This window comes from Hypomesus transpacificus, chromosome 9 (assembly GCF_021917145.1).
Source record: "Hypomesus transpacificus isolate Combined female chromosome 9, fHypTra1, whole genome shotgun sequence".
In the NCBI taxonomy this organism is placed as follows: domain Eukaryota; kingdom Metazoa; phylum Chordata; class Actinopteri; order Osmeriformes; family Osmeridae; genus Hypomesus; species Hypomesus transpacificus.
In genome coordinates, this window is record NC_061068.1 from 627,266 (window position 1) to 646,210 (window position 18,945).

Sequence of the window (18,945 nt, forward strand, 5' to 3'; positions counted from 1 at the left end):
GTGATCTCTCCCTTGTCGTTCCCAGGGTTCAGCTAGAACGGTTGGCCCCACCCCGTCTCTTCAACGCTATCTATCTTAATGTAAAATTCTCCGAGAAAAGGGGGAAAAATAGCAAAAAATACAATACAGAAAACAATCTATTCGCATTTATTCAAGAGCAGGTCTGGCCTGCCCATTATAAAATAACTGTCATCGTTGGATGTGCTATTCTACACCGGGGTTTGTTCATGTATATGCACATGTACAGTAGGCTGTCTACCATACGATTTCAAAAGGAATACAATGCCATGACTGACAGTAGGCAAGACTTGCGAGAAACAACTAAATAACGGCGGTTTCCATGTTTAAGTCTACATCGGTGAAATTACAAGAATATCTACTCAGTGTTCGTCTGGAAAATTGATGTGAGAAGAAATACAAATTACACCCTTAAAGAAAAGGACGATGAAGGCCCTTTTTGGTCTGGTCTAGCCCCAAAAACAAGCCAACATCTGCGACGAGGAAAGGAATTAAACGTATCGGTGTTTAAAACTGGATTCTACTGACAAGGTTACGAAAACGTGATGTGACGGATTAAACAACATTTGGGCAAAGAAAGAAGCTTGGCAAAGCGACTATCATGCCGTCATTTTAGTGGAAATATTTATTTTTTAATTTTCCATCCACCCTCTATCTGCCTTGGTTGTCTTGGTTTGGCGGAGGACGTATCGCAAAATAGAAGACGAGAAAATAGTTTACGTTTTGATGGATTTGTAAATGTTGTGAATGGCAGTGGTCAGAATTCTAGCCGTGTAACAGATTAGAGCTTGTTGGGGAACCATTTGCAAAAAAATTGCGAATCTGTGTGGATTTCAGCTCCTACAGAACGACGACGTGGGAAACCCTACACGAAACCATTCATGTACATTGTGCGCTGAAGAAAATTCTTAATCACATTCTTATCAATGTTGATTACTTCATTGCAGATTTACAGTGAAAGCATTAGGGACACACAGCAGTCTTAGAGGGCGGCCCGGGGTGTCGTCATTAACACTTTAGCTCGTCTCCCACGGAATGACCGTATCGATAATTAGCAGTAATGTAAAAGAGTGAGGAAGCTGTTTTATCACATTCTCGTTGTCACCTTTGTTTTACTGGCAACTGGCAACATAAATGTCACCCATCCAAAGCCAGGTGTGTTCCTCTTGGGCTAATCTAGGGATCTAAAATTATTTATTTATTATAACCCCCACACACACCCCTCCCCCGAACCTTGTATTGGGTTTTTGGGAAGATGGGTTGTCTGGGTAGTACAAAGACCGAAGACCAGCGGAACGAGGAGAAGTCGCAAAGAGAAGCGAACAAGAAGATAGAGAAACAGTTACAGAAAGACAAGCAGATTTACCGAGCAACTCACCGGCTATTATTATTAGGTAGGTTGTCGTAGTTGTAGAAAATGTTGATGTCCAACCCAGACCTACATTCCTCATAATTATAAGGGTATTAATTAACAAGACCATTGGTCATTCTCTCCCAACCCACTTAGGAAGACTTGCAATTCCATATTTCAAGAAATGTTTCATAAAACATTACAGTCAGGTTATAACATGCTCAATGTAGTTTGGCAGTGTGACTTGAAACATGTTAATGCCTGACATTTGTAAGTCTGCATAGGTCATGGAAAGCTATCTGTATGTAGGCCTACCTGTGTTAGGATTGTTTTACCACTATAACTATGTTAGCATTATTTCACTAGCATTACTGTGATAATAGCATTGTTTCACTAGCATGACTGTGCTAGTAGCTTTGTTTCACTAGCATGACCATGTTAGCATTGTTTCACTATTTTGACTGTGTTGTTAGCATTGTTTTATTAGCAAAACAGTGTTAACGTGTGAGTTACTTAGCATTGTTCTCATACTGGGTCATCCGGCTGGGTTCAGGGACTGGGCAGGAGAGAAGGCCTACACTCTGGTACCCTACTGTAGTCCTGTACTTGGCACAGTGCAAAGTATCACATCTCAACTACCAGGCTTCATCTTTCTGGTACCCTATTGTACGCCTTACTGGTACTCTACTAGTACCCTACTGGTATGTTACTGTAGGCCTTACTGATACCCTACTCTACACTACTGTAGGCATTGTCAGTCTGTCTGTTTGTCTGTCTCTCTACCTGCCTGTCTGTCTGACATCTGTCCCCTCCCCTCCAGGAGCTGGGGAGTCTGGGAAGAGTACGATAGTAAAGCAGATGAGGATACTGCATGTGAATGGCTTCAACGCAGAGTGAGTCTCTTTGTAAACCACATCATACCACACAACATTTACACTGTATTCATTTAGCAGATCCGCTTTTAGAGCGACGTGCAAATGGTACGTGTAGAAAGCACAGTGGAAAAATCACAACAGCGTTTGTTTCACCTCGTCATTATGTAAGATATTATAAAATGGAGCAGCTCAATCCAAAATGGTTTAACGTTGTTTAAAGGCTAACACGGTTTCAGGATATCTAAACTCGTAAATTTGCTGAACTAAGTGCATGTTCCCGTTTGTGTGCTTCACCAGGAATGTTGTCGTATTGACTGATTGAATCTAGAATGTCCCCAAATAGATGTTCTTCTTGAGAAATGGGGGATGGGTCTAGCTCAGTGGTGTAGCGTTTGACTGCAGATCAAGAGGCCGCAGGTTCAAATCCCCCCTCCCTCTGTAGGCTGCCTTGGAAAAAAAACCTTCTAAAAGAACACATTACATAGAAAAAAAGCATGTAAAAAGTACATTAGATGTCATTCTGAGTGATCTGCTACTGAGTGACTGTCAGACTGGTACAGTGTTCTTGGTAGAGGATACAGTGCAGCAACTCCAGGACCTGTATGGTAAAACAGGAGTTAAAGTTAGTCATACTTCTCCTCCGTCTGATGAACAGCTTCTGGTGTCCTGTGTTGTGCCTATCTGCTGTAGGCAGCCCAGTTTCTGCCTCCTAGCTCCCTAAGCCTAGAGCTCGTACTCCTTTGAAAAGCATTTTGATACACTGGGAGATGATGTCAGGCTGTGTTCTATTTTGAATCGTGTCTCTCCTGGAAAGAGGGCTGGAAAAAAACGCTCTGTTGTGGGTTTAGAGGCAGATGTCTGTCCAGACTCAGACAACTTGTACACCCACGGAGGCAGGGCAGGGCAGGGAGGTGAGGCAGGGCAGGGAGGTGAGGCAGGGCAGTGAGGTGAAGCAGGGCAGGGAGGTAAAGCAGGGCAGGGAGGTGAGGCCGGGCAGGGAGGTGAGGCAGGGCAGGGAGGTGAGGCAGGGCAGGGAGGTGAGGCAGGGCAGGGAGGTGAAGCAGGGCAGGGAGGTGAGGCAGGGCAGGGAGGTGAAGCAGGGCAGGGAGGTAAAGCAGGGCAGGGAGGTGAGGCCGGGCAGGGAGGTGAGGCAGGGCAGGGAGGTGAGGCAGGGCAGGGAGGTGAGGCAGGGCAGGGAGGTGAAGCAGGGCAGGGAGGTGAGGCAGGGCAGGGAGGTGAGGCAGGGCAGGGAGGTGAGGCCGGGCAGGGAGAGTGGGGTAGGGAGGTGAGGTAGGGGAGTAGAGGGCAGGAAGGTCAAAGGTCAGGGACTGCTCCTAGACTGAGGTGAAGGAGAAGTGGATAGGAGAAGAGAAGGAGAATGGGATGAAGGGGGGAGGAGAGAAGGATAGGGAGAGAAGGGGAGGTGGAGAGGAGAAGGAGAAAGGGAGAGAAGTAAAGTCAAGGAAGAGAACAGGGGGATGAGGGGAAAATAACTGATGTACACAAGGGTGGAGGAGGGTAGAAGGAGGTTGGAAAGAAGGTCAGTGTCCGTGTAAGAAATCCTCTAATCCTTCATGTTCTTTTCCAGTTCTTCAAAAAGCTGATTTGGATGTTGCCCGTTAGACTGTCTTCCTGTTTACCTAACGTTGTGAGTTTAAATTAATCTTATTTACCCCACAGGGAGAAAAAACAGAAGATTCATGACATAAAGAACAACATAAAAGAAGCTATAGAGGTATGTGGGCCTGCTGTCTGGTGGTGATGTCTACATTTGGAGAATGTTCACGTGTGCATTATATTGCTGTGAAGGTTAAAGCTGTAAAGTGTAACACAACGCACCATTTTCAGCGTCATCCGACCCCTTAAATAACACTTTCTAGTGAACATTTTTGAGTGTGGAGTTTTCATGAATGTCCATTGTGGGGGCGTCCTGGAACTCTTAAGAGTGATACAAGAACCTGGCCTAGGACAAGGCCTATCATCATGCAGAACCCTTTCCTTTGATTGTTCAGGGTACTTAGAAAAGGCACTCATCATAAACATCACAAATTATAATAATAAAAAAAGAATAACGTGATTGCAAAGATTCATCAAAATTAGGATAGATGTTTGGCCACGCGTGAGTATTGATTGTAAAGGTTTACCTCAAAGAGGTTTCGTGAGTTTAGTTACACGTTAACAAACACTCCAGACTGTCTGAAATGAAGACTGTTAAACGTCATTCTTAATAAGGTTTTGTTTACATTTCATGTGTATTCCTTCGAGTGAAGGAACGGTCTGTATTCATCAGGCACAGTGTAACAATAACATTGTGGTTTAATAACAACAAGATTGTATTTCTCCTTCCAGACGATAGTAGCGGCCATGACCACTCTAACCCCGCCCGTCCACCTAGCCTGTGCAGCTAACCAGTTCAGGATCGAATACATCCTCAACCTAGCCAACCAGAAGGACTTTGAGTTCACCTCGGTGAGTATCATCTTACTCATTTAGCAGACGCTTTTATCAAAAGCTATGTACAGGGGGATTTGAATGTGATACCTCTGGTCTGTAGTCAAAGCTTCTAACCACTGAGCTACGCTCAGCCTTGCTCCCAGTCCCGTTCCCAGCCTACCTAGAGGATTAGCTCCACATCTTCCTGAGGGATTGTCAGGGGCAGCCTGTGTTTTGTGTTGTGTGGATTCCCATGAAGGAAGACATGCCTGTGTGTAAGCAACATTTAGTGTTAGTTCAAGTAAATCCACAGACCGACAGCACTACAGACCGACAGCACTACAGACCGACAGCACTACAGACCGACAGCATTACAGACTGACAGCACTACAGACTGACAGCACTACCGACTGACAGCACTACAGACTGAAAGCCAGCCAGTCAGCTAGGAGGCCCTGAGCTCAGCGTTGTGATTGGTCGTGAGCAGGTGTGTGGCACTGGGAGGGGGAAGGTACAACCAGGCCTTCACCTGAGACCTGCAGTTTATTAACTCTGATTGTTTTCTCACCTGAGATGCAGTCAGTCCCTTTGCTCTGATTGTTTTTAATGACCTGGATAATGGCTCCTGTGGGGCATCACCTCTGAGACAGAGAGACTCAAGGGGGAGACCTCTAGGGACTGCTAACTACAGGACTAGAGGCAGACTATAGACAGAAACACAGACAGACAGGAAATAGGGCACAGAGACATGCAGACAGACAGACAGGCAGGCAATCAGGCGTACAGATAGACAGGCTAGCCCAGTCTTGAACTTAGCCCTGGGTCTAATTCTAGTACTACGTCTGGCTCCATTCCTCACCCTGGGTTAGGCTCATCTTATCCCAGTTTTGCCCTAGTCATAACTCTAGCCCTAACCCTAGACCAAACCCTAACCCTGCCCATGGATCTGGCTGACCAGCCCTGTTACTTCTGTGTCAAGGTTAGATGGTTGCCTTGGAGATTCGCCTGCTGCTGTCTATTGATTTTGCTTCTGGTGTCACAGTCAGTGGGATTACTGAAGGAAAAAACGTATTTCTAGTCTGAACTGTCCTGCATGGAATGAAAAGTTTTTTGGGCTAAACCTAGCTCCCCATGCTAGCTAGCTATACCAGACCTAGCTCCCCATGCTAGCTATACCAGACCTAGCTCCCCATGCTAGCTAGCTATACCAGACCTAGCTCCCCATGCTAGCTAGCTATACCAGACCTATCTATCCAGGCTAGCTAGCTATACCAGACCTAGCTCTCCAGGTTAGCTAGCTATACCAGACCTAGCTATCCAGGCTAGCTAGATATACAAGACCTAGCTCCCCGGGCTAGCTAATCATACCACACCTAGCTATCCAGGCTACCTAACCATACCAGAACCTAGCTCCCCATGCTAGCTAGCTATACCAGACCTAGCTCCCCAGGCTACATTTACATTTAGTCATTTAGCAGTAGGTACAGGGACATTCCCCCCGAGGCAAGTAGGGTGAAGTGCCTTGCCCAAGGACACAACGTCATATTGACAGGACAGGGAATCGATCCGGCAACCTTATGATTACTAGCCCCACTCCCTCACCGCTCAGCCATCTGACTCCCTAGGCTAGCTAGATATACAAGACCAAGCTGCGCAGGTTAGTGTACGGTTAGCTGCTATCACTGAGGGCTACTGTGTTTGGGTTGAGAAGACAATCTGATAGGCTGGCATCTACCCCCCCCCCCCCCCCCCCCCCCCCCCCCCCCCCCCCCCCCCCCCCCCACCCCAACCCCCCCCCCCCCCCCCCCCCCACCCCAACCCCCACCCCCCCCCCCCCCCCCACCCCCCCCCCCCCCACCCCCCACCCCCCCCCCCCCCCGGCCCCACCACTCCCCCACCCCTACCAGGCCCCAGGGCCTGCTGGGAACCAGTCAGACTGGTTAACTCTGCTTTTCTGGAAGGGAGGGAGAGAGAGACAGAGAGAGAGAGAGAGAGAGAGGGAGAGACAGAGAAAAGGTGGGAGAGAAAGGGAGGGAGGGAATAGCATGAAAGGAAGGAGTGACAGATAGAGAGGAACGAAGGGAGAGAAGCAAGACGGAAGAGAAAACAGAATGAGAGAGTGAAGAGAGGGAGGCAGAAAGAGAGGGAGGGCAGCTGTGAACGAGGTAGGAAGCAGTATAAGGAAGGAAGGGATAAAGCGAGATGCTGAAAGAGATGTAGGTATAGAGGGAGAGAGACAGCGGAAGACAAGAAGGGAGGGATGGATGGTGGGAGTGATACAGGAAGTTTGTGAGGGGAAGACATCAGGAAAGGAGATCAGTGTTTGCTCTTTGTAAATGTGGCATTGTCATTTTCATGTTTTTATTTACACTAGTGCAGTGCCCTTGGTTGACTACAGACTGCGACTGGTTGCTAGTTCTTCAAATAAAACAAACATAATGTGCTGTCTCGTGTTCTCTCTGTTTCTAACCAAATAACAATTAGCTGAATAATCGTGTCAGTTAGCCATTACTACAGTCAGTTGGCTATACAACCTGTGAGTCAAAGGACTTTTTCCCATCAGTTAAACAGTAGGAGCACAAATTATTGGTTTACGGTTGTTCAGTGATGTAATTCTGTCTGTTACCTTCCCTAAACTACTTGTCTGTATGTGTGTCTGTGTGTGCTTGTGTGTGTGTTTGTGTCTGTGTGTGTGTGCGCATGTATGTGTGTGTGTTCGTGTCTGTGTGTGTCCTCTCTCTGGCAGGAGTTTTATGAGCATGCTAAGACCCTCTGGCAGGATGAGGGTGTGAGGGCTTGCTTCGAGAGGTCCAACGAGTACCAGCTCATCGATTGTGCACAGTAGTGAGTACACACTTCTCTCTCTGTCTCTCTCCTTTGTCTCTCTTTCTTTCTCTCTCTTTCTGTCTCTCTCCCCCCTCCCCCCCCCTCCCCACCCCCCATTCTCCTCCTCCCCCCTTTCCCAGCTGCCTCTCTGTCTTCTCTGGCGTACCTCTCTTATCCGCTTATCAGCCTGTGTTTCAAGGCATGCAGTGAACACATGAACACATGAAGCCACTTCTTGGAAGGCAGAGGCCCTGGTGGTGCTCTGTGTGTGTGTGTGTGTGTGTGTGTGTGTGTGTGTGTGTGTGTGTGTGTGTGTGTGTGTGTGTGCGTGTGTGTGAGAGTGAATGTATATATGTGTGTGGGTATGTGTTGTGAGTGAATATGTGAGTGTATGTGTGGTGTGTGTGAGTGAGTGTATATATGTGTGGGTGTACGTGCGCCCATGTGCAAAACAAGCTCACAGCAAGATGATCGTGAAAACCCTCCCTTGAAATGTAATTATGGTTTGTTTTTTTCTGGGCCTTAATGTCGCTGTAAGGCAGAGACAGGCAGACTAATGGAGATAAATCGAGATAAATAGATATGGATGGACTGTCAGAGAGGGGAGGTGAAGAGAGTGAGGATTAGAGAAGGAAGGTGAAGAGAGAGAGAAAATGAAAGGGGGGAGGTGAAGAGAGAGAAAGAGAGAGGGGGAAGTAAAGAAGGAGAGAAAGAGGGGGTGCGAAGAGGGAAAAGTGTGTGTTGTGGATCAGATCTGGACTGGGTGACCAGAAGGGCTACTCTCCCCCCTCGACTTATGTAAACGGAGAAGGAGAGAGAGAGAGAGACATAGAGAGACATAGAGAGAGAGAGAGACATAGAGACATAAAGAGAGAGACATAGACAGAGAGACATAAAGAGAGAGAGAGAGAGAGAGAGAGGAAAAGAGAGGGAGAGGAAAAGAAAAGAGTGGGACAAAAAAGAGATTGAGAGGGGGAAAAAGAGAGGGGGGGAGAGCTATTTATAACTCAGGGTAGCTGCAGAAGGAGGAAGAATGAGTGAGTGTGTTAGAGGGAGACAGAGGAATGGAAGGATGAGAGAGATAGGGATAGGGAGACAAAAAGAGAGAGAGAGATAGGGATAGGGAGACAAAAAGAGAGAGAGAGAGATAGGGATACAAAGACAGAGAGAGAAAAGGGGGGTCATAAGAAAAAGAGAGGTAGAGAGAGGGAATAAGAGAGTCAGACAACTTTAGTATCATTGATAAAGATGCTAGCTGCAAATGGAAACATCTTCTCCCAGACAGGGAGGGGGGCTCCTGTTATGAGGTTTAAGTTAGACAGGTAGACAGATAGAGAGGTAGACAGATAGACAGGTAGAGAGGTAGACAGATAGAGAGGTAGACAGATAGTGGTAGACAGATAGGGAGGTAGACAGACAGGTAGAGAGGTAGACAGATAGAGAGGTAGACAGACAGGTAGAGAGGTAGACAGACAGGTAGAGAGGTAGACAGGTAGATAGGTAGACAGATAGACAGGTACAGAGGTAGAGAGGTAGACAGATAGACAGGTAGAGAGGTAGACAGATAGACAGGTAGAGAGGTAGACAGATAGACAGGTACAGAGGTAGACTGGTAGAGAGGTAGACAGGTAGAGAGGTAGACTGGTAGAGAGGTAGACAGGTAGAGAGGTAGACAGATAGAGAAGTAGACAGATAGACATTTAGAGAGAATACTGTTATACGTACGAAGGAATAGCATTGAAGCCCAGTGCACTCAGTTAACATGCTGGAGTGAGACAGTAGCGATACAGAGATGCCATGCTTTCCTCCAGGTTGCTAGTGTCCATTGTGTGCCGATACACAATGTTGACAGTCAAAACACAAGCCTTTTAAATCCTCTATTCTTTCTCTACTTTCTCCCTCCTCTCTGTCCCTCTCTCTTCTCCCCCCCCTCTCTTTTCTTTCTCCTTCTTTCCTCTACTATGGGTTCACTCCATCTTTCCCTAGATCTCTCACTCTCTGACCACCAAAATACTGTTAGACCTAAACACTTTTGATCCTTGATCTTCTGCTTTACTTTTTACGTGAACCATTTCTACGTTGCTTTGGATGAAAGGGTCTGATGAATGAATGCAGAGAGCAGAGAGTTGTGATGTGGTGGCTGTAGTCAGCCAGTCCCCTCCTGCCATGTTTAGTGATGTTGGGTAGAAATTCATTTCCCATTATGCTTAGCAAAGCTGTACAACTCCATGTCCCAGCATTCTCAGTGATGTTGGGTAGAACTCCATGTCCCAGCATTCTCAGTGATGTTGGGTAGAACTCCATGTCCTAGCATTCTCAGTGATGTTGGGTAGAACTCCATGTCTCATCATGCTTTGTGATGTTGCAGAACTCCCTGTCCCATTCCTAAGCATGTTCTCAATATTAGTTTTTTTTTTCTCTCTCCCCCCTTTGTTGGCCTCTCTCCACCTTTCCCTCCCCCCTTCACTCCCTCCCTCCCCCCTTCACTCCCTCCCCCCTTCACTCCCTCCCTCTCACTCTCTGCATTTCTTTCTCTCTACTCCTGCTGTTTATTCCTCTGTCTCTCCCTCTCTCTGGCCCCACTCCAGTCACACAAGACTTGGAGCTGATATTCTATTTATAGCGCCTGTGCTTCTGTCACCATGACAACCAAGCTGGAGGCCAGGGTGCCAGGAAGCTATTTTCAGAGCAGCTCTGTAATGTCAGACACAGCCTGCTCTCTCTTCCTCTATCCTTCCCTTGCTTTCCTCTCTTCTTTCTCTCTTTCTCTAGGGGGGTGGGGGCTAGGGGGGCTAAGGTAGATGCAGACTTCACTCCCTGGGGCGGGATTCGAACCTGCGTTGTTGTGCGCATATCTTTCTGGAGTCAAATGCTCTAACCACTGAGCTATATGCATCTCCACATCATCACACAATACAAACTAAACATAACAACGTATTTTAGTCTCTCTATGAATAGAGGCGTTATAGATAACCCTTCTGTTACTGGGGCAAGCTCTATTATGTGGTCGGACTACTAGGCACACGTATTTTTGGACCGGGCTATTAATAGTGAGACGGACTAAATATGTATCTGTACTGGATCTGAGGGCACACTGAAATAATGGTTGGTTAGAACAGTTATATTAGCCAGCCTGCCTGCCTGCCTGCCTGCCTGCCCACCCGCCTGCCTGTCTGTCTGCCTGCCTGCCTGCCTGTCTGTCTGTCTGTCTGTCTGTCCATTGCTGTGCAGAGTGTGTGACCTGCAGTCCTCCTGTCACATTTCACCCCAGCGTGTCACATTCCTGCTTATCTCAGGGGGTACATAGCTAAGCCATGAGAACCAGTTAGCCAGACAGACAGCCAGCAAGCTAGTCAGTCAGCCAGCCAGCAAGCTATTCAGCCAGACAGCCAGCAAGCTAGTCAGACAGCTAGCAAGCTAGTCAGACAGCCAGCAAGCTAGTCAGTCAGCCAGTCAGACAGACAGCCAGCAAGCTACTCAGCTAGACAGCCAGCAAGCTAGTCAGACAGACAGCCAGCAAGCTAGTCAGACAGCCAGCAAGCTAGTCAGACAGCCAGCGCTCTGCTCCATTGTGAGGGTCGGTTATTCGGACAGATAGACCTATAGACACTTTTCTACAGAGCTATAACTACCTCTCCATACAGTCTACCCACCTCTATACAGTCTACCCACCTCTATACAGTCTACCCACCTCTTTACAGTCTACCCACCTCTATACAGTCTACCCACCTCTATGCAGTCTACCCACCTCTACGCAGTCTACCCACCTCTATACAGTCTACCCACCTCTATACAGTCTACCCAGCTCTATACAGTGTACCCACCTCTACACAGTCTACCCACCTCTATACAGTCTACCCAGCTCTATACAGTGTACCCACCTCTATACAGTCTACCCACCTCTATACAGTCTATCCACCTCTATACAGACCACCCACCTCTATACAGTCTACCCACCTCTATACAGTCTACCCACCTCTATACAGACCACCCACCTCTATACAGTCTACCCACCTCTTTACAGTCTACCCACTTCTATACAGTCTACCCACCTCTATACAGTCTACCCACCTCTATACAGTCTACCCAGCTCTATACAGTCTACCCACCTCTATACAGTCTACCTACCTCTATACAGTCTACCCACCTCTATACAGTCTACCCAGCTCTATACAGTCTACCCACCTCTATGCAGTCTACCCACCTCTACGCAGTCTACCCACCTCTATACAGTCTACCCACCTCTATACAGTCTACCCACCTCTATACAGTCTACCCAGCTCTATACAGTGTACCCACCTCTATACAGTCTACCCACCTCTATACAGTCTATCCACCTCTATACAGACCACCCACCTCTATACAGTCTACCCACCTCTATACAGTCTACCCACCTCTATACAGACCACCCACCTCTATACAGTCTACCCACCTCTTTACAGTCTACCCACTTCTATACAGTCTACCCACCTCTATACAGTCTACCCACCTCTATACAGTCTACCCAGCTCTATACAGTCTACCCACCTCTATACAGTCTACCCACCTCTATACAGGCCTCTACCCTCTACAGGCCTCGTCACTCTCTCCATCAGAGTGCAGCCCTAGCTACGTGTCTAAGTCGTGTCTGACCCAGTGAATCAGCACTGACCCCTCGACCTGCTGTGAACTCTGGCTCCCCACCCACCCAGACCGGGCGTCCGGGCCCCTGGGCTGGAGGAGGAGGCTGGCTCTCTGGGTGTGTTGTGTCGACCACCTCCGTTGTCTCCAACCCCCATTGGCTATGACCCGTGTGGCTTGCGAGGTGCGAGTCAGATTAAAGAAGCAGGTCTTTGTCTTATTGTGAAGCCCTCACCCTTTCCCTCTGCCCCTGCCCCCTCCCTCTACCTCACCCTCTCCCTTACCCCTCCTCTCCCTCACCCTCAGCCTTGCCTCGCTCTCGCTTTATCCCTCTACCTCACCCTCCCTCATCCTTTCTCCTCTCCCTCCCCTCCGCCCCCTCTAACTACTACTACAGCGGCCCCATTGACTACAGCCTAGCGCCAGGCTGAGCTGTCTGGCGATGACTCACAGCCTGGCTCTCCAGTGCACCTCACAGCTAGCAGGCACTCCCTCCGGTGGCGGTCGGTGGAAGTGCGCCTCCGAGCACTGGAACGTCATTGCTAAACACCTGCTTTTGTTGTTGTTTTTATTGTAGTTTTCTAGACAAGATTGACATGGTGAAACAGAATGACTACAGCCCCTCTGATCAGGTAGGTACGCGGAGGAGAAACGTTTTGTTTTATTTGATCTTTTATAACAGATACTCTCTCACATTCACCTGTCTTTCCCCCAGGACCTGTTACGATGCCGAGTATTGACCTCTGGCATCTTTGAAACCAGATTTCAAGTGGACAAAGTCAATTTTCAGTGAGTAAAAAAACTAAACAGGAATAACTATACGAAGACTTGACATTTTGTTAATTTAGCAGATGCTTTCGTCTAAAGCGACATATAAATACTATCCCCGATGCTAACCCTGATGTTAAACTGGATGCTAGCCCTAATGCTAACCCCGATGCTAGCCCAGATGTTAAACTGGATGCTAGCCCTAATGCTAAAGTAGATGCTAACCCCGATGCTAGCTCTGAGTGATCCTGTTGTCTCACCATTCCCCAGAGCAGAATCTCACCTCTGTTTTCTTCTCTCAGCATGTTCGATGTGGGAGGACAGCGGGACGAACGGCGGAAATGGATTCAGTGTTTCAATGGTAAGTTCTTGTCAGTACTAGAGGGCTTGCATACGACTAACCTGCTGCAAGAACGTACACACATCGGTTGGGTAATTTTCGTGACGTCTCTTAAAATATTTTACATTCTAGCGTGGCTAGCTTTTTTCCCCACAGGACTACAGATAAATTGATAAATCAAATAACAGACTGCTACAAAATGAAAGGATTTAATGGGGTAATATAGGGTACAAGTGCAGTAGCTCTTTTGGAAATGACGATGATAAAGTCATTTACTGGCCAACTGCAGCAGTATAAATACAACAGACATTACCTGATTGACAAAAACACTGATAGTGTAAAGTCAGAAAACTCAGGCAACCTGAAGCTACTTAGCTAGCTAGTCTACTCTAGACTATTCGATCCACAGCCAAATGTTCTAACCACTAAGCTATACCCATCCCTGTGAGAGACAGCTATGTTGTCCTAGCGTGTCCCCCCTGTAACCTGCCCTCCTCCTGCCCCAAGACGTCACGGCCATCATCTTTGTGGTGGCCAGCAGCAGCTACAACATGGTGATCCGGGAGGACAACCATACCAACCGCCTGCAGGAGGCGCTAAACCTCTTCAAGAACATCTGGAACAACAGGTGTGCTGCTGTCTCTGGCCATAAACCCTGTCTCCTAAGCCTGTCTCCTAACTCTGTCTCCTAAACCCTGTCCCTGTCTCCTAAGCCTGTCTCCTAACCCTGTTTCCTAACCCTGTGCTTGTCTCCTAACCCTGTCTCCTAATCCTGTCTACTAACCCTGTCTCCTAACCCTGTGTCCTTACCCTGTCTCCTAACCCTGTCTCCTAACCCTGTGCTTGTCTCCTAACCCTGTCCCTGTCTCCTAACCCTGTCCCTATCTCCTAACCTTGTCTCTTAACTTCTTGTGTGCTACATCCTTCCAGGTGGCTACGCACCATATCGGTCATCCTGTTTCTCAACAAGCAGGATCTGCTAGCGGAGAAGGTGCTGGCGGGGAAGTCGAAGATAGAGGAATACTTCCCTGAGTTTGCCCGCTACACCACGCCTGACGACGGTGAGAGGCGCTTAGGCTGGTCCTTGTACAGACAGAACCATGAGAAATGTTTGTGTTATTATGGGATGGTGATGACGGCAGAATCAACAGTCACATGTTACATGTGGACAAACAGTGGTTAGGGTTCTTGTTGCACTTGATGTAGAAAAGGGCTCATGGAAAGTGCGGCTGATAATCAAGGACTAGAAGAACACGTTTGTGATGTGTGTCTGTTCCAGGTTCCCTGAGCTCTCACAGGGTTGTGTCTGACCCCCCCCATCACTTAGTTTGAGAAAGCCCCCAAATTAATTATATATATATGGGTGGGGGGTTGAGACTGAAATTGTGTCGTTAGTCTTTAATGTCAAGGAATGCTCTTGTATTAAGACTTCTGTTGACTTTCTCCTTCAGCAACACCAGAGCCTGGGGAAGACTCTCGTGTCACAAGAGCAAAGTACTTCATACGAGACGAGTTCTTGGTAGGTACCATGACCTGAATCTCTAAACACGCTTTACTCTCCGTCCTGGTGCAAGGCTGTGACATTCGCTCCACGTTCCCTAGTGTGGGGCAGTGCTATCAGACTTTTAGCCAAAGACACGTACAGGGGAAGGGATTCAAACCTGTTTGATCCACGGCTCTACTTCTGAGCCATGCGTATCCCACTATAGTTATTAGAACTGTAAACACAGGATTCATCTGACCATGCGTGTTGTGTGCAACCAACACTTTCATCCAAAGCAGCCTACAAGTAGTGAATATGCACAACATTGAGGATGAGGAGTGCATGGCTCTACCTTTTGGTAGAGCTGGTACCATCCGACCATTTCAGTGGTCAGAGTCAAGTTAGTATATTTACCAGGCGGAGTGTTAGAAGTCGATGTTCGTGAGCTTTAGTGATGTCACATCCTGTTTTGGTGATGTCACGTCCTGTTTCCTCCCTCACAGAGGATCAGCACAGCGAGTGGAGACGGCAGACATTACTGTTACCCTCACTTCACCTGCGCCGTCGACACAGAGAACATCCGGCGCGTCTTCAACGACTGCCGAGACATCATCCAGAGGATGCACCTCCGCCAGTACGAGCTCTTGTGATTGGAGGAGGAGGGAAAAAAAGACTCCCCGTGTTAAGCCAATCGGTGACCAGTTAGCCCTCTCCTCAACCAGACAGCCAATCAACCCAGCTCCCCTTTCATCTTGACCAGAAGACTCCGTTCTGAGAACACTGTTGTGGGTATCGAAGGCCTGACCAGCTGCTGTCAGACTAATTCACCCAGGTTCACCATCATCCGGGCTGCAGTGCTGATATTCATAGCATATGGTACCTGTGCTCTGGACTGGAATCCGTTTAACAACACAGGCCATCCTCTTCCTCCGAGACACACACACACACACATCCCACTTTGATTATCAGTACGCAGTCTCACACACATACTGTACACGCACACACACATGCCTACGTAAACACGTTCCACTGTTTTCAATCATGGAAAGTTAAAGTGCCGGTGCCCTGGCTCGGGCTGCTTCACGGTCCTGGAAGGGTTCACAGGGCGTTGAGAAGAGGGACCCTGGCAGGCAGGGGTTGAGAAGAGGGACCCTGGCAGGCAGGCGTTGAGAAGAGGGACCCTGGCAGGCAGGCGTTGAGAAGAGGGACCCTGGCAGGCAGGCGTTGAGAAGAGGGACCCTGGCAGGCAGGCGTTGAGGGTAAGGGACCCTGGCAGGCAGGGGTTGAGAAGAGGGACCCTGGCAGGCAGGCGTTGAGGGTAAGGGACCCTGGCAGGCAGGGGTTGAGGGTAAGGGACCCTGGCAGGCAGGCGTTGAGAGGAAGGACCCTGGCAGGCAGGCGTTGAGGGTAAGGGACCCTGGCAGGCAGGGGTTGAGGGTAAGGGACCCTGGCAGGCAGGGGTTGAGGGTAAGGGACCCTGGCAGGCAGGCGTTGAGAGGAAGGACCCTGGCAGGCAGGGGTTGAGAGGAAGGACCCTGGCAGGCAGGGGTTGAGAGGAAGGACCCTGGCAGGCAGGCGACAGACACTGGGAGAGGAGAGACGGGGAATATCAGCAGTCCGGAGGAGAGAGACGTGAGCCTATTCTGCCTAAGGACAGATGCATGCAGAACTGACGGACTCGGGACATGAAACACCATCGGCTCTTCAATCATCCACGAGCAAATGCATACGTTGATGCATACAGTGAACTTAATGCAGTGCAAAAAAAATCCAAGCTATATATATAGATATTTATATATGTGTGTATATAAATATGTGTATATATATATAAATATATATAAATATTCTATATTCCTGTAATAACACAAGTCAACTTTTAAGTTTTGTCCCCCGCCCCCCTTCTTGTGTGGTGGTGTACACTGTGTGTGTGATTGGCCTATGTGCACCATCCCTCCCCCTCCCTCCCTCCCTCTCTCTCCCTCTCTCTCTCTCCCTCTCCCCCTCCCTCCCTCCCTCCCATTCCCCTTCCTCTGCTGCCAAACTCCAGACAATTAAACATCAACTTCAGAACAGGTAGATTATGAAAGCTGCTTAAAAAAATGAAACAAAGATGGATGATGCTATAATTTACTATGAATGCATCTGGATTCATACAACCCCCCCCCCCTCACCTCACCCTCCTCTCCCAAACCTCTCCTGAATCCTTTTTCTGGCTTTCAACATGTCTGTCTTTATTTTACTGCTGGATTGTTATTCCTGTACAGACTGTAAAATGTTTTATTTTGTACAACTTTATCGAAGAAAAAAAAAAACTTGTAGAAGATCCCGTGTGCCTTGATCACGACTGTACGTGTAAAATGAGCTAAGATGTGAGGTATGTTTCACTGCGCTGTATCCTCCCCACTGCGCCAGTCTAAGATGTGAGGTATGTTTCACTGCGCTGTATCCTCCCCACTGCGCCAGTCTAAGATGTGAGGTATGTTTCACTGCGCTGTATCCTCCCCACTGCGCCAGTCTAAGATGTGAGGTATGTTTCACTGCGCTGTATCCTCCCCACCGTGCCAGTCTAAGATTTGAGGTATGTTTCACTGCGCTGTATCCTCCCCACTGCGCCAGTCTAAGATGTGAGGTATGTTTCACTGCGCTGTATCCTCCCCACTGCGCCAGTCTAAGATGTGAGGTATGTTTCACTGCGCTGTATCCTCCCCACTGCGCCAGTCTAAGATGTGAGGTATGTTTCACTGCGCTGTATCCTCCCCACTGCGCCAGTCTAAGATGTGAGGTATGTTTCACTGCGCTGTATCCTCCCCAACGTGCCAGTCCCAGATGGGGTCAGGGTCTGTTGCTTTTCATTCAAGTTTTCATTTTCCTTCTTTAGTTCGTCCATTGACTCATTGGTTGAGTCTCCTCTGGTTCATGAAAAATAGGATTTAAAGAAATATGAAGAAAAAAAAAACTACACAAGTGGACACACACCCCTAATCTGTGTAGTTGAAGGTATTGAACCCTCACACGATTTCATGTATATCTAGGGAGTTCTCCTCAGATTGTCTTTGCAGTTTGTCACCTCCAGGAGAGAGGGAAGCGGAAAGAGTACTCTCTCATTCACATCTTAATTTGAACTCTTTAAAGACTGTGGGCAAATATCCATATGCAAAACATGCCTCGTTTCCACATACACCAAACAATTTTTTACCTCAAAAGAGGAAAAATAATTTGGACTCTGAAGTGTTAGGTTAATTCGTCCTGTGCTGTGAGGAGGCTCAGTGTCACCTTCCTGTGGTTCACACCTCCAACTATGTGTTCACCTCCAACTATGTGCTCACCTCCATGCCTCTAATCACCTCCAACTATGTGCTCACCTCCATGCCCCTAATCACCTCCATGCCCCTAATCACCTCCATGCCCCTAACCACCTCCAACTATGTGCTCACCTCCATGCCCCTAACCACCTCCAACTATGTGCTCACCTCCATGCCCCTAACCACCTTCATGCCCCTAATCACCTCCATGCCCCTAACCACCTCCAACTATGTGCTCACCTCCATGCCCCTAACCACCTCCATGCCCCTAACCACCTCCATGCCCCTAATCACCTCCATACCCCTAACCACCTCCATGCCCCTAACCACCTCCATGCCCCTAACCACCTCCATGCCCCTAATCACCTCCATGCCCCTAATCACCTCCATGCCCCTAACCACCTCCATGCCCCCAACCACCTCCATGCCCCTAACCACCTCCAACTATGTGCTCACCTCCATGCCCCTAACCACCTCCATGCCCCTAACCACCTCCATGCCCCTAATCACCTCCATACCCCTAACCACCTCCATGCCCCTAATCACCTCCATGCCCCTAACCACCTCCATGCCCCTAACCACCTCCATGCCCCTAATCACCTCCATGCCCCTAATCACCTCCATGCCCCTAACCACCTCCATGCCCCCAACCACCTCCATGCCCCTAACCACTTCCAACTATGTGCTCACCTCCATGCCCCTAATCACCTCCATGCCCCTAACCACCTCCATGCCCCTAATCACCTCCATGCCCCTAATCACCTCCATGCCCCTAACCACCTCCATGCCCCTAACCACCTCCATACCCCTAACCACCTCCATGCCCCTAATCACTTCCATGCCCCTAACCACCTCCATGCCCCTAACCACCTCCATGCCCCTAGCAATCACCTCCATACCCCTAATCACTTCCATGTCGGACTGGAGTT

The 18,945-nt window shown here is 48.5% G+C and overlaps 1 protein-coding gene across 1 annotated transcript; it reads left to right on the plus strand.

Moving 5' to 3' along the window:
• On the plus strand, nucleotides 1–15,707 carry LOC124471850 (guanine nucleotide-binding protein G(s) subunit alpha). The gene is made up of 12 exons (XM_047026477.1): nucleotides 1–1,412; nucleotides 2,190–2,262; nucleotides 3,925–3,979; nucleotides 4,594–4,713; nucleotides 7,424–7,521; nucleotides 12,701–12,755; nucleotides 12,839–12,912; nucleotides 13,194–13,252; nucleotides 13,739–13,859; nucleotides 14,162–14,292; nucleotides 14,683–14,750; nucleotides 15,218–15,707. The coding sequence occupies exons 1-12, from the start codon at nucleotides 1,274–1,276 to the stop codon at nucleotides 15,362–15,364; spliced, it is 1,140 nt and encodes a 379-aa protein (XP_046882433.1). The 5' UTR covers nucleotides 1–1,273; the 3' UTR covers nucleotides 15,365–15,707.
• The last annotated feature ends 3,238 nt before the right edge of the window (nucleotides 15,708–18,945 follow it).

Coding starts and splice junctions, on each gene's coding strand:
- LOC124471850 (XM_047026477.1), top strand. CDS start 1,274: ATGGGTTGTCTGGGTAGTACAAAGACCGAAGACCAGCGGAACGAGGAG. Junction 12,756..12,838: donor ACTACAGCCCCTCTGATCAG/GTAGGTACGCGG, acceptor TCTTTCCCCCAG/GACCTGTTACGATGCCGAGT. Junction 13,860..14,161: donor AAGAACATCTGGAACAACAG/GTGTGCTGCTGT, acceptor ACATCCTTCCAG/GTGGCTACGCACCATATCGG.